At 45.6% G+C, this 16196-nt stretch overlaps 1 protein-coding gene across 2 annotated transcripts in view; it reads right to left on the bottom strand.

The window, feature by feature from the left end:
* The window catches only part of cdh23 (cadherin-related 23), a 422443-nt gene that overhangs the window by 303540 nt on the left and 102707 nt on the right, over positions 1–16196 (bottom strand). For both annotated transcript variants that reach the window (XM_066679568.1, XM_066679567.1), the window contains exon 4: positions 1037–1179. In XM_066679568.1, the coding sequence (XP_066535665.1) occupies positions 1037–1179 (143 nt within the window). The remainder of the gene's footprint in view (positions 1–1036; positions 1180–16196) is intronic.

Below are 16196 nucleotides of genomic sequence, written 5' to 3'. Positions count from 1 at the left end.
TGTATTAGTTTATCCTCCAGTCCCCCCACCTTTCACCAAGTCTCCCCCAGGTCCCACACACTACCCTTCTTCAGGAAGGAATACCGAGCTCAGAGATAGTTTCATTAAAAATACAGATTATAATAACGTCTGTTTATAGAGCACCCTTCTCAGACTCTGGGCCCCTTTAGTAAATGAAACTTTAAAAAGACAATGGGGGGTGAGATTTGTGGGAAAGAAAGATTCAAGATACAAGAGGTTTGTACATTTACAGAGGAGACTTTAAGTGGGAGAAAGAGGAACAGTCACAGAGAGGTGTTCAAAAGTCTGTAGGTCACAGGACTAAGAGTGTGATGTCACTCTGGTAATGACTGTAGTAGAGCTGACCAGCTGACCAGTAAACACACACACACACACACACACACACACACACACACACACAGTGCCCAGAGAGCAGTTGAGGGTCAGATGCCTTGTCCAGGGACACTTCAGTGACAGAAAGTGAAGAAGAGTGTCCTGTGTGTTGTATTATTAAGTCGTTTCAAAAGGAGTCCAAGTTGAATCATGAATCATATGAATCACTGAATCAATGTACAAGCCAAAAGTGATTCATGAGTCATTTGGGGACAGGTTCAAATTGAGTCACAAGTACATTTTGGATAAGTCTGTCATATATAGACTCTCAACCCGAGTCATGAGTTTATGCTCTTTCTCCATCTCCTTGGACTCCTCTCACCTCTGTCTCATAGATGTGCTCCTTGACTCTTTAAATTACATACGTTTATTATGGACTTAATATGTATTTATTTATTTTGACTTTTATTGTTTTACTCCGTTCTTATTTTATTTATTAAAGGTTATGTAAGGTTCACTATCTGTTCAGTGGTGCACAGTGTCACAAGCGTCTGTCAACAACAAAAGTCCCTTGTGTGTCAATTATTTGTGAATTAAAACGTAAGTCCAGTTAGATGGAAATGAGTGTGTGCTGTTTGTGAGTGTCGTGTTTGTGTGAGTGTCGTGTTTGTGTGTGTGTGTGTGTGTGTGTGTGTGTGTTTACCTCACGGTCGAGGGGCTGCCGGAGCCACACCACCCCGCTGCTCTCCTGCACAGCAAAGAAACGTGAGGCTTCCTCACCAACTATGCCATAGATCAACACCTCATCATCAGGGTCCTCCGCCCGGAGCTGAGTCACTGAGGACCCTGTAGAGAGAGAGAGAGAGAGAGAGAGAGAGAGAGAGAGAGAGAGAGAGAGAGAGAGAGAGAGAGAGAGAGAGAGAGATAGACAGAGAAAGAGAGAGAGAAAGAAAGAAGAAAGAGCGAGATTGAGAGAAAGAGAGAGACAGAGACATAGGGAGGGGGAGAGAGAGAGAGATACAGAGGGAGTGAGAGAGAGAGAGAGGGAGAGAGAGACAGAGACATAGGGAGGGAGAGAGAGAGAGAGAGAGAGACAGAGAGAGAGAGAGAGAGAGAGAGAGAGAGAGAGAGAAAGAGAGAGAGACAGAGGGAGCGAGAGAGAGATAGACAGAGAAAGAGAGAGAAAGAAAGAAGAAAGAAAGAAGAAAGAGACATAGAGAGGGGGAGAGAGATAGAGAGATACAGAGGGAGTGAGAGAGAGCGCGAGAGACAGAGAGAGGGAGAGAGAGAGAGAGAGACATAGGGAGGGAGAGAGAGAGAGGGAGAGAGAGAGACAGACATAGGGAGGGAGGGAGAGAGAGAGAGGGAGAGAGAGAGAGAGAAAAAGAGAGAGACAGAGGGAGCGAGAGAGAGATAGACAGAGAAAGAGAGAGAAAGAAAGAAGAAAGAAAGAAGAAAGAGACATAGAGAGGGGGAGAGAGATAGAGAGATACAGAGGGAGTGAGAGAGAGATAGACAAAGAGAGAGAGAGAGAAAGAAAGAAGAAAGAGAGAGAGATAGACAGAGAAAGAGAGAGAGAAAGAAAGAAGAAAGAGCCATAGAGAGGGGGCGAGACAGAGACATAGGGAGGGAGAGAGAGAGAGAGAGAGAAACAGAGAGAGGTTATATACATTGTTGAATATTGTACATTTCTAATACAGATACAGCTGAGTCCCTGGACTGAAACACATCGCCCCACGTTTTTAGTCACAGAAGTCACTCCACAATGATTCAGGCGCTGAGCAAACACTCAGGAAACATGCTGAGAAAAATCAGCAGGACATCTGCACAATAAGAGTCTAATACACAGTAACAAAGAACCGCAAACAACAGTTACAGAGACAGCAGACCCCACAGACTGAACTAAGAGTATACACCAAACAAGACACTCTCTCTCTCTCTCTCTCTCTCTCTCTCTCTGTCTCTCACACACACACACACATATACATAGCTGTCCTTCACACTGTGGATGAATCAACCAATGATATTCTGCCAGAATTACTCTGAATAAAATGTTTTTATTGCATTGACATCCACTGAAATATAAGCTTTTTTCCTTGTTCTTTAAAGTTACTTTTTGGAGATACGTTCTTGTCTTTTGATAGTAGCGATACTGTTATTATATGAAGGTACTTACATATGAACATATCTACACACATCAGGGACATATGTATGCCCCCACCACCTGTCATTGTATATAAACAGTCCTGTGTGTGTGAGTGTGTGCGGTAACAGGTGTGTGTTTATAGAGGCACCTGGCAAGGGGCTCCCTCACCCATTCTGGCTTTAGATGAGATTAGAGCGCCAGTCGCCAGGATGATGCCAAACCCGCACTAATGAGAAACACCAACAAAAGAGGCTCTGAGAGCCTCCACGCTGCAGACAAACACACACACACACACACACACCGGCGTTCGCTTCACACACTCGTACAAGGTCAGAGGACATCACGCAGTCATTAAAGAGCGAGAAAAGGGGGCATTAGACTGTAGTACTAGACAGAGAGAGGGGTTCTACACTACAGAGGGGGCAATAAGGGAGGGAGGCATGGAAGATTAAAGGTGTGATAAGCAACTGAGCAGCAGGGAGGGTGCTCCCTCTCTTCAAGACATGATTAACACAGTCAGACACTAATGGAATTGAAAGAGCGCAGACCTCCAGGACGCTGTTCATCCTGCGTTTCCTAAGAAATGAGGGGTAGGAGCTGGGAGTTTTTCCTCTTTGCTGCAGTAACGCCTTCTAATTTTCTGGTAAGGCTTTGTACGTGACATTACAACACTGCAGAGAGGATCTGGAGGCATTCAGTGACAAACCTTTGGAGCTGATGATGGATTTTTAGCTCTGAATCACAAACACCACCCAAACAAACCACAGAGGTATTGGATGGAGCTTCGTCATTAAAGAGAACAGTTTGTAGCCCACTGCTCGATTGTTGGGAATGAGTGTGGTGTGGTGAGCTTGGGCTCATGTGCAGCTGCTCCAGAGCGTCTCACTTAGAGAATTCCAACCATATCCCTGGCCTGTTATTAATGAATTAACTGAATTCTGAGGGTGATGTGTTTAGTTTGCAGCAGTGTGTTGTAACACAGTGACACTTTATCTATAGATGAGTGCATTAATCTATAAACTCATGAGGAGAGGTTTAAGACCATTGTTGTGTGTACAGGAAAAAAAGAGAGTGTGTATTTATGTATATATATATATATATATATATTTTTTTATTTTTATTTTTTTTTTTAGTTTTTTTGATTCTCAGCTGTGGGTTTTTTGGCACTCTGACTGAATGAAAAATGACACCTTTGATTTTTTTACTTCTCCACTCTGTTTACTACTCATTCATTCATTTTCTGTAACCTTTATCCAGTTCAGGGGGTGCCAGTCCTTCACAGGGCAACACTCACGCATTCACTCACACACACACACATAGGGACACTTTGAGTCACCAATCCACCTACCAACGTGTGTTTTTGGAGCATGGGAGGAAACCCACGCAGACACAGAGAGAACACACCACACTCCTCACAGACAGTCACCCAGAGGAAACCCACGCAGACACAGAGAGAACACACAACACTCCTCACAGACAGTCACCCGGAGGAAACCCACACAGACACAGGGAGAACACACCACACTCCTCACAGACAGTCACCCAGAGGAAACCCACGCAGACACAGAGAGAACACACCACACTCCTCACAGACAGTCACCCGGAGGAAACCCACGCAGACACGGGGAGAACACACCACACTCCTCACAGACAGTCACCCAGAGGAAACCCACGCAGACACAGAGAGAACACACCACACTCCTCACAGACAGTCACCCGGAGGAAACCCACGCAGACATGGGGAGAACACACCACACTCCTCACAGACAGTCACCTGGAGGAAACCCACGCAAACACAGAGAGAACACACCACACTCCTCACAGACAGTCACCCGGAGGAAACCCATGCAGACACAGGGAGAACACACCACACTCTTCACAGACAGTGACAGTGACCTGGAGTGGGAATCGAACCCACACCCTCCAGGTCCCTGGAGCTGTGTGACTGTGACACTACCGTCTGCACCACCGTGCCGGCACTTCTCATACGTGTTAAATAAAAATAAATAAATGTAATAAAATTGTAATTTTTTGAAATGTAAAATTTAACTACATATGAATTAATATAGTCTTAAGAATGAGTTACAGTGTTTATACATCACTCGCTGGACACTGGACAACTGAACTGTTTGAGTTCTGGATCACGACTCAGGATCACACAAAGCTGAAAGTAACATATCCCATCATCCCATGAACTTGTTTTTTGCCACATTTTTTACATAATTATTGGTCTGCACTAATTGCACTCGTCAGTGAGTCGCACTCCCCTCCCCTCGATCACATATAGGCCACCAGCCTCTAGAGAGTGAGGGAAAACACACGTTTCCTGAGACACTTGAGTCCACAGAAATACAAATGCAGTGCCACTGAGGTTTACCATTCCAGAGGAGAAGGCAAACCGCTCAGATCTGTCACATCAACTCACAGACACCAGTTCTAGCACTGTTAGCAGAGCAGAGGAGCATCAACCCTCCCCAGAGAGCGAGGCCAAGTGTGTTCTGGAGGAGTCCGTAGATCTAGACCTTTATAAGATAAATATCTTCATTTAAATTTCACTTCAACTTTCACTGGGTCACTTCATTTCCTCCATTCACACAGTTCCACTCACTGGAGCTGAGAATCCAGACGAAACCCCAGGATCATTCGAGATCAATGACAAAGGCCCTCGATGAAACGCCCAGCTTTTGAACTCCTGCCCTCTGTCTCATGCCCAAACACACGATTTACCCCCACTGTGTATTCATACAAGGAACTGCATGTGCATCAGTAGCTGAAACACGTGGAAACAAACCTCCTGCTCCATCACATCTGTCACCAGCCTAAACACCAGCCACCACAAAGGCCAATTAGTCTCTCTCTCACAATCACACACACACACACACGCCCTCCCACTTTTATTAATACACACCACAGTGGCAAGAAAAAGAGGTGAAAAAAGGACTAATTAATAGAACGATTTATGAACCTCTCTCCCTCTTTCTAATGAGATTTATGCAAATTCAGCGGCTTTCAGTGTGAGTTATAATTTGGTTGAAGACGGTGCAAATTAAGCATTTTACTACAGGCTCATTAATAATAAGGGCTTGGTTCTTTCTCCCAGACTCTGGGCCATTTCAGATGCCCGTTGCGGGGGGAGGGAGGTGGGGGCATCCATCGTCTGTGGGCAGTTGTGGTGGAGTGGGATAACAGATGGACAGTCGTGAGAAATCTCTAGTCTTCCAGCCCCAGGAATGTGAGAACTTTCCGCTAAATGCAGGAATTGAGCAGCAGCTATGGCTTGGTGGGGACACGGCTGCGGTAACTGGCCGTCTCTGTACACTGAGATCCTAGTTAACGATCACACAAAGTGTCTTCGATGTGAAGAAAGTGAACAGCACCCTCTTGTGGTGAACTTCCTAACCATGCGTGGGTATGTGTGTGAATATGAATTGGTTTTATTTTATACAAACACACCCACACACTCTCTAGTATCTTAGGGAGAGTGAGCACACACCCGCGCGCGCACACACACACACACACACACACGCGCGCGCGCGCACACACACACACACACACACACACACACACTGGAAGCCATCCTGGCGACTGGAGAGCAACTGTAATACCACATACCTCAGTATTTAAAAATCCTGTGTCTTTAAATACAAGCCAAGAGTTCATTCATGTGCTTTTAAGAGAGCCACAGAGAGGGGGCGCTGTGGGAGCCTGGGTGGCCCACCGCAGCTGTGATATTAGCTCTGGGTTTGGGTTAAAAGAGAAAGGAATTAATTTCAACACAGACAAAACACTCCGAAGACACTTCACTCGCAGCTATGAGGCTCTAACTCTAAATGTGTGAGATTTGAGCCTCAGTTCGTTGGAACATCATCTGCTGTGGTGTGCTAAACCAAGTGTCTTTAAGTGTCTAAGCAGCGTAGAACCATCTTTTTTAGCTAATTTTTAAACTTATCCAAAGATTCGCTGAACGTTGATCTCTCAGGAATGGGTTTGTTTTGCCAAAACGTGTCTGAAGTGCACAGCACCAAAAACCCTTCACTCGACTTTGCGCTCATAGTTAAGAGCCTGAAAGTACATGCCCCTCCCACCTCACAGTAATCCTGTATACCGTGATAACATTTTGAGACCATCCCTAAGCTGTGGGTTATGTGACTTGCCGTGCAAGTACAGTTTCCTGTAGTTTCCTGTCAGTACTCAGGGTAGAACCAAGCAGGCTATTATTAAAGAAATAGAGATCATTGGAAAATGTGCCTTTATCTGGATCACTACCAAAAACTGTCACCAACAAATAGTCGGCTGTGGTTCACATAATAGTTGTTCTGTTGCAGCTCCTCTACAGCAGTGGAAGGTTTCAGAGGCAGATAAAGTGCTACTCTCCAACCATTTTAACCATAAAGTACACCTCTATGGCATGTGTTTCTGATAAAATGGCCAATGTGTGAAGCTACAGGCTTTAGCTCAGTGTAGGTTTGTATATGTTTGCCTTTGTGTGTGTGTCTGTGTGTGTGTGTAGGTCAAGTGTGTCAATTCTCTTGCTCAGTAAAGCCTAGTTACTGTGTGTGTGTGTGTGTGTGTATGGTCTGTGCTTATCAGCGGCGCTGAGGCAGGCAGCCCTTTCCTCGTCCTCTCCCCAGCCTCCTGCTCTCTCTGACAAATGATGCTATTTAGCTGAAAGTGATGCCAGTATTAAGCTTATGAATGATACACTGCACATTAACAGCCTCCAGAGCAGAGAGCCACTGACAAGAGCAATGCAGCCCCGGACTCATCCATCTCTCGCTCTCTCTCTCTCTCTCTCTCTCTCTCTCTCTCACCCTCTACCTCCCGTGTCATGCTGCTGTCTCCACACAGAAACCACAGACAGGACCAGCTCCAATTACCCTGGTCCACATCACCTTGGACACACTGGACCCACTGGCCCTTATTCATCAGGTCTGTGTAGAAACGAGTGTAAAGTGGAATGACGTGTGATCTGCTCTCCTCATGAATAAGCTTCAGTCGAGTAGAAACAAGCTCCTGAGTCCTAGGTCCTTATTTACATCTCATTTGCAAAGGACACCCCTAATTTATCCTCATATATCGCTGCAGTTGGGAAACCTGTAAACCCCCCCCCCCCCCCCCCTTTCCCCCCAACCATCATCTGAACTCGCCAGCTCCCAGAGCTTTCCATTCTGGGAATGTGGTGATGAATACGGCGTTTCAAAGGGTTTCAACATAATATACTTATTTTACCTTAATATAAATTTAACAAAGTTAACAAACTTTTTCTTTCTTCTGTAGCACAGTTCAAACTCTCCGCACCGGCACCTGGAGTGAGACAGGAGTAAGAAACGACTCGACGGCACCTAATAGTCATAATGTGTCCGGGGGAGCCATGGCCTCATGGTTAGAGAAGGCCCTAGGTTTGAGCCCCACAACCGACAGGAAATCAGCCTGCTGCTCCATATGTGTGTATGTGCTCACTGTCCATAGTGCACTTGTGTGTGTGTGTTTCACTGCCACTGACACATTCAGTTGTAAACTGTACAAAGACAAATAAATGCACGTTTACGTTTTAATGACTGATCTCAGATTAATTTTAGTGCCGTTTTCAGCTACACTTCATAACTCTGATTTACAGTCACTGACAGTGAAGTTTGCTGTTTTGAGAGAGTAAACACACCATAATCATTAACATTATCAATCATATCGTGAAAGGCTGATTAGTGTGTCCCTGCTAAAGCCCACTTCATCTTCCCCACGGAGCTCGAGCACCTGTAGGACAAACGTAACTAGATGGGGAGCTCTATCACACCGTTTTACCGTTTCTAAGCATCACAGCAGTAAATGGGGGGGTGGGGGGGTCATGAATTTGCATACCGAGTTTAATATCCACTGCTCCAGGAGTGGGACTGAAGTGGAGCCCACTTTAACCGTTACTAAGAGAAAGGAGAGAAGTGGGAAGACCACACTTGCTCTTTATTTAAAGTAGTTGTATACAGCTCCATTAACCTTTTTTTGCTTATTTGAATAATAGGATAATACACAACTTCTTCTGCAACACGTCTGTTTACGGTCTACCGGTTTTATTCATTTATTTTACTTCAATTTTGGATGCACAGAGTTTGTTGTTAGAGGCTGTGAGTGACACACAACTGTGCAGTGTATAGTTCTTTTATTAGTTTATTATATAATGTCAAATAGCCCATGTTGGCACGGTGGCGCAGCAGGTAGAGTTGCAGTCACACAGCTCCAGGGGCCTGGAGGTTGTGGGTTTGATTCCCGCTCAGGGTGACTGTCTGTGAGGAGTGTGGTGTGTTCTCCCTGTGTCTGTGTGGGTTTCCTCCGGGTGACTGTCTGTGAGGAGTGTGGTGTGTTCTCTCTGTGTCTGTGTGGGTTTCCTCCGGGTGACTGTCTGTGAGGAGTGTGGTGTGCTCTCTCTGTGTCTGTGTGGGTTTCCTCCGGGTGACTGTCTGTGAGGAGTGTGGTGTGCTCTCTCTGTGTCTGTGTGGGTTTCCTCCGGGTGACTGTCTGTGAGGAGTGTGGTGTGTTCTCTCTGTGTCTGCGTGGGTTTCATCTGGGTGACTGTCTGTGAGGAGTGTGGTGTGTTCTCCCTGTGTCTGCGTGGGTTTCCTCCGGGTGACTGTCTGTGAGGAGTGTGGTGTGTTCTCCCTGTGTCTGTGTGGGTTTCCTCCGGGTGACTGTCTGTGAGGAGTTGGAGGAGTGTGTGAGTGAATGTGTGTGTGTGTGTGTGTGTGTGTGTGTGGCCCTGTGAAGGACTGGTGCCCCCTCCAGGGTGTATTCCCGCCCTGCGCCCAATGATTCCAGGTAGGCTCTGGACCGACCGCGACCCTGAACTGGATAAGGGTTACAGATAATGAATGAATGAAAAAATAGCCCATGTTGTCACTCATGTTAATTCTCTAATGTGACACCAAAGACACAGAAGTAATTGCAAAGTCAGTTTTTTCCCAGTGTCACGCAGCCCAAAGCCCAGTCACTTGTTTTATCTACAATAGCCTGAAAACACTGGATATAACAAGTCGTTTTGAGCTGCATCCTGCGTCGACGTCAAGCCTTTCTGTCCAATCACAGCACTGGACCTGTGTACATGTGAGAGCACAAAGACGAGGTAAAACGGAGCAAAACTGACACAATGAGTGCACTGAATAAAAACAAAGAAAATGAGGACGTAAGAGAAAGGAGCCAGGATTTCTGCATTTCACGGGCAACAGCACGGAGACAACTGCAGACCACTGCCTCAAAACACAACATGAGACTGAACCAGAGAGAAACACTACAGAATGTAATGAGGCAGACGTTGTCTAATGCCTTTATAACATTAAGGGCAAGTGTGTTTGGATAAATGCTGCAGTCTTACAGCAGAGAGAGGAACTCCCAGAATTAAGGGACATCCTGCAGAGTCACGTGGAACGTGATTAGCCCTGTGACTGTGCACATGAATAGGGACTGAAGCACGTCCTGATCGCCAACAGCAATGTTTGTTTCTCTAAAGAGTTTGTGTTGCGGATGTAGGTCGGGGGTGAGGAGGGATGCGGAAGGAGAGACTGAGGCCTTGCTCAGAGGCGGCAGCAGGTGGTGGAGTATTACAGCAAAAAGAGAATGGAGAGAAGAGGGGAAAGAGAGGGTTGCTCAAAGAAGAAATAAGTGGAGAGTGGTCAAGTTAGATGTTATCTGACAGTGTAATCATATATCACCCACTGTCCCCTGGATGGTACCTGCACTACTCGACTCTCGGCTCTCATTTTTGGAACCTGTTGTAAATCTGTTTCTTACAGGAACAGTGGTCTTTGGAAACCACAACAACGGCGGTGGTAACGTTAAGCGGTGTTTACTCGTGGTGTATTGGCGTGTTGTTGTTGTTGGGTATTGAACACAGCTCCGTCATCAGTTCAGACAGATCAGTAGAGTTTGTTCCTTCCTTGTTGCAGCGTCCAGCTCTCGCTGGATTCTTTCGTCGGCCACCGATCCAAGGAGCGTTTGAACCTCTTCAAAAGACCACGGCGTCATTTTACGAGCTGCCGTCGTGAGTCGGATAAAAACAAACGTGATCTCTGCTGCAGCTGGAGATTTTACAGATGGAGAGTTGGTGCTGGTCGGTGGACTGTTCTCAGTCCAGACACTGGGGGGGTTTAAAAACTCCAGCAGCACTGCTGTGTCTGATCCACTCTAAACCAGCACAACACACACTAACACACCACCACCACGTCAGTGTCACTGCAGCGCTGAGAATGATCCACCACCACATCACACCTGAGGGCTAAGAAAGTATGCAGCGCAACATATGACTGAAATGGTGTGGACTACAAAATGTTCCTCTTCCATCAGTGCAGTTTATAACAGAGACACAACACTGAAACAAGCAGCTGATTTTAATGATGTGGCTTTACATATGCATTAATGTTCAGAATGTTACTGTAGGTTCAAATGTGGCTCAGCCAATCAGACGACAGAACCAAAAGTATCTGCTTTACTACATGTTTATGTGCTGAAGAATAAGTGTGAGTGTCTGAAAAGGTACGGGTGAATGCTGATGTGTGCTTGTGATGGTGATGTGTGTGTGAGGACAGACCCAGAGGCAGTAGTATGTTTAAAATAGCTCTGGGCTTGTAGAAGAGGAGGCCCGGGAGGCCATTAAATCACCCCACAGTGGGCATTCATCCTGGGGCAGATCAATAGAGTCTCGGCCCCTGTGACTGCAGAAGGCCCCCAAAGGACAGGGGCAACACACCTAAACTTTATTAATGTCATCTCATCTCTACACACACAGCTGGGGCAGTGTGGACGTGTGTGTGTGTGTGTGTGTGTGTGTGTGTGATCTTCAGAGTTTTATGTCCCCAGCCTTTTTTACAACAGTATGAAATGTCTTCTATCAATACAAAGCAGACGAGGCTGCACCTGCACCAAAGATGTTAAAACAACACGGAGCACGTCTGGGTTTAATTACTCATTAATCACATACATATGTAGATCTGTAAATGTCTCACACATAGGCTACGCCTCTCTGTAGACCACTTTAAAGGGGACATATTATTGTGTGTATCTGGAGCCCACCAACACACACACTGTGAAACAAGACACCCCAGTTCCTGTGTGCTGTCTAAGTCAGAAAACATGGGATAAAACGACCCATTCTGATCAAGTGCAGACTTTAGAATAGCCCCGCCCACTCATCTGTGTCTGTCCAATCACAGCGCTGGACCCGCGTTTACGTGAGACCGCAAAGACGAGGTCAAACACCAAACCATAACGAAACAGAGAAAACCAGAAAGAAGAAAGAGAACTGAGCGAAAACAGCTAAAAATCATTTAAAGGAGCAGCAGGTGCTGAAAGTGAGCGTTCTGAACAGGGCTGTTTACACAGGGTGAGAACACTGCTGTGGGGCTTGATCCTTGTGGTATTTTGACTAAAGCAGGTCAACGACGTGTCATTAAGACCCACAACTGTGTTCACTTACTGTAATAAGAGAATATATCCTCTTTATAGGCAACATTCAAGACTGAAACAACAAAAACACTATTTATAAGATTCAGTAGATGTTCCCCACCATGTGCTGCTCTCCAGACGAGGATGTAGCTTTATCCCTGCTCCACAGGTGTGTAACATTGATCATTTTAGCTTTTTCAGATTATTTAGTTGGGAACCCACTGTAAATTCAGGAGAGCGCTGACTGCATGAGGAAAAACACTGCCGTTTTTATCGTCAAACACACTGTTCCACCTTAAAAGACGTGGAGGTTTTGAATATAAACAAACTACAGTTCCCCACAGTCAGACATTCTCTTTAAGATCATCCATTTAATATCCTTCAAACAAAAATAACACTGTGTTAGTGACGTGAAGCGTCAATGTCCCACAACGTAAATATACAGGTTTTTCTTATACAATTCCATCATTTTGACAAGGCTAATTATTACTGGTGTCATTCAGATATTTCCCATGTGATCGCAGATTTTATTCAAAGCCTTCGTCGAGTATCCAATTAAATAAACAGATGCTATGAGGTGTACAGCATTTGTTTATGTAACTGGGTATTTAACTGCTCAATATATTTGAGGAAACAACTCCCCAGTGGGACACAAGCTCATGTTTGTTACTGTAAGCAGGGCTTCATATGGAAATATTTTCAAATCAAAATGAGCACTTACAATTTAGGGCCGCACCGACACCGGAACCGTGGGCTAATGCTGATATCTTAATAATATTAAATACTATATATAGACTGATATCAATTGGAGATCCGCATACTTTGTTACCCCCTCAGGACCCCCACAGAGCAGGTGTGATGTGGTGGTGGATCATTCTCAGTGCTGCAGTGACACTGACGTGGTGGTGGTGTGTTAGTGTGTGTTGTGCTGGTGTAGAGTGGATCAGACACAGCAGTGCTGCTGGAGTTTTTAAACCCCTCAGTGTCTGGACTGAGAACAGTCCACCGACCAAAAACATCCAGCCAACAGCGTCCTGTGTCACTGATGAAGGACTAGAGGACGAGGGACACACACTGTGCAGCGACAGATGAGCTACTGTCTCTGACTCTACAACATTGTATGTAAAATGAGTCTTCTGCATTTAACCCCTCTGTGGCAGTGAACACACACACACTAGTGCACTATGGACTGTGAACACACACCCAGCCATCCCCAGCGCCCAGGGAGCAGTTGTGGGTTTGGTGCCTTGCTCAAGGGCCCCTCAGCCATGGATTAATGGATGACAGTGCAGTTCCTTCACTCTCACTGCCCCCAATTTTCATCGTGGGAACATGAGCCCTCTTCTCTAACCATTAGGCCACGGCTGCCCTAAGGTGAACATGTCTTCATCATGACGAAGACTGCTTGTTCAGTAAAGCTTTGCTTGGTAATGCATGTAATAAATACCAGAAGGTTCTTTTAATGAGGTCTGGAGTATGTCACGGGGATTCAGTTCCTCTTTAAAATGGCATCAAACCTCACACCTTCTCATCCCATGAAGTATTTATGAATGCCAGTGTGCTGTGCTCTGTTTCCAGTGTCCAGTGTCAGGGCCCGGTGTCTTTCGTGTCTATGTTGACTGTAAGCCATGTGGCAAATGGGCACCGCAAATAAATCTACTGTGTCATGCTGTTTGGGCAGAGGGAATTGTTTTTTCTGCATCATTACAAACAGAATTCTTGTTTCTAAAAAAGTTAATACAAATATGTGGTGACTTTTGTTCAAACCCAAAGGAGCAAAAGTAACTCTAGGTGGTATTTTTGCCTTAAAGTTACAGCTTCGAAACCACTGTGATGCCCCTCTGAGCTGTAAGAGAGAGAACAGAGCCTCTGTCGTTGCTAATCAAGGTTCAGCACTGCAGAAAATTCACTATGTATCCTCTGGAAGAGTGCAGGAATTACATTCTGCAAATTTTGGGGAAGCTCAGAAGCCAAATATCACACCAAATATTACCTTGTTGCTTTAATTCCAATGATGATAAAGTCTGGTCTAGGGTTCTGACCTTAAATAAAAATGTTTCACTTTAGAGGGGGCAGCTGTGGGTTTGAGGTTACAGAAACGAGCTTGATGCCGGAGGGTCGCCGGTTCAATTCCCGGGACCGGCAACGTAAGCCTCGTTCATGGTGGAAGTGCTCAAGGCCCCTAAACCCCAAACACCCCTAGTGTGTGTGAGTAATTGCTCACTAGTGTGTGTTCACTACCCTTAGCGTGTGTGAGTAATTGCTCACTAGTGTGTGTTCACTACCCCTAGCGTGTGTGAGGTATTGCTCACTAGTGTGTGTTCACTACCCCTAGCGTGTGTGAGTAATTGCTCACTAGTGTGTGTTCACTACCCCTAGCGTGTGTGAGTAATTGCTCACTAGTGTGTGTTCACTACCCCTAGCGTGTGTGAGTAATTGCTCACTAGTGTGTGTTCACTACCCCTAGCGTGTGTGAGTAATTGCTCACTAGTGTGTTCACTACCCCTAGCGTGTGTGAGTAATTGCTCACTAGTGTATGTTCACTACCCCTAGTGTGTGTGAGTAATTGCTCACTAGTGTGTGTTCACTACCCCTAGTGTGTGTGAGGAATTGCTCACTAGTGTGTGTTCACTACCCCTAGTGTGTGTGAGTAATTGCTCACTAGTGTGTGTTCACTACCCCTAGTGTATGTGAGTAATTGCTCACTAGTGTGTGTTCACTACCCCTAGTGTATGTGAGTAATTGCTCACTAGTGTGTGTTCACTACCCCTAGTGTGTGTGAGTAATTGCTCACTAGTGTGTGTTCACTACCCCTAGTGTATGTTAGTAATTGCTCACTAGTGTGTGTTCACTACCCCTAGTGTGTGTGAGTAATTGCTCACTAGTGTGTGTTCACTACCCCTAGTGTGTGTGAGGAATTGCTCACTAGTGTGTGTTTATGTGTTCACTACCACGGATGGGTCAAATGTAGAAAAGCAATTTCCCCAAAGGGATCAATAAAGGTGTGTCTTCTACTTTTCTTCTAAAATGTAGGAAAGAACTAAATTTATTGAATTCAGTGAAACATTCAGCAGGGTGTTTGAAGCCACGTGGTCGAGGTGTTGCACTTTTGGAGATAAAGATGTATTTATTTATAAATTTATATATTTATTTAAATGTATAATGCATGGCTTGCGCCCACCGACACGAGTCGCAAATGTCACACACGGCTCAGAATATGAAATGTCTTTTTAAAAGATTATTCCAGTTGAGTTCAAATGACAGATGCCAGGTCTTACACATGGGCAAATGGGTGCGGGAAATTATACTGAAACACAATGAATAATGCATGAAGTTGTTTATGAACAGCGTTTTCTGTACAATGTGTCATTTTTTAGAAGTGTAATCGTTACAGGTGTTCAGGAGTCACCACTAGCGCTGGAACGGAAAGAGAAATCCTTTACTCGTTGTAAGAAGGGTCTGATTTGCGTTTTACAGTACAAGATCCATCAGTCGCTGTGTTAACAGCAAGTGTTTAATGAATAGACCCACACTGTAAATCAGCGCGGCTGTTAATTGGCTGGGTGTCATAATCACCGTATGAAGCTGTTATTCATGTGCGTTACCGTAATGTCGTAACGGCCGTGTTTCCTCTCGCCTAATGAGCGGGGAGCAGCAGTGCGTTCCTGCTCTCATTTGTTCCCCGGCCGCTGAGAAAGGTTAACCCCTCCCATCGTGAATTATGGCATAGTCTTGAATATGTTAATGGAGCCAAATACCATCCGCTGGGTTTGGGGGAGGGGGAGGGCACCGACGAAGGTGGGATAAGTCGTTGACCCACACTGGGAGACTATCAGTGGTGTGAAAGATTAATCTGGACTGATTATACAACACAGACGGCTGCCTCTCACTGGCTCAAAGACTGTACATTATTCCCGTGTGGGATGTGACCCGTAATTCCAGTTTCAGCCGTTCACACAGACCTTCCAGCAGTGAATAGATTCTGAGCTGACTTAAACCCTGAAGCTCCATCCTTCACCTTGACACAAACACACACCTGAGCGTTCCATGCACAGAACAGTAAACTGCAACCATGCAACTTTCACGAGGGACTGAAGGGGTCCGCTGGGGCACGCAGACCTAAACTCAGCAAGCTGCACTGCACCGTGTGGCCTGACCCCTTTCTATCGGAGCAGCATTAACTCTTTAAGCATTGTGTGCTACAGCAGCTCTTCTGTAAGATCAGACAAGACCGGCCTGCCTTCACTCCCTAGGCCTTAAACCTTAAGTCTTTTTTTTTCTTTTCTTTTTTGGT

The sequence above is a fragment of the Hoplias malabaricus genome, chromosome 8, assembly GCF_029633855.1.
Source record: "Hoplias malabaricus isolate fHopMal1 chromosome 8, fHopMal1.hap1, whole genome shotgun sequence".
Classification (NCBI taxonomy): Eukaryota; Metazoa; Chordata; class Actinopteri; order Characiformes; family Erythrinidae; genus Hoplias; species Hoplias malabaricus.
This window is presented reverse-complemented; position numbering and strand designations above follow the sequence as displayed.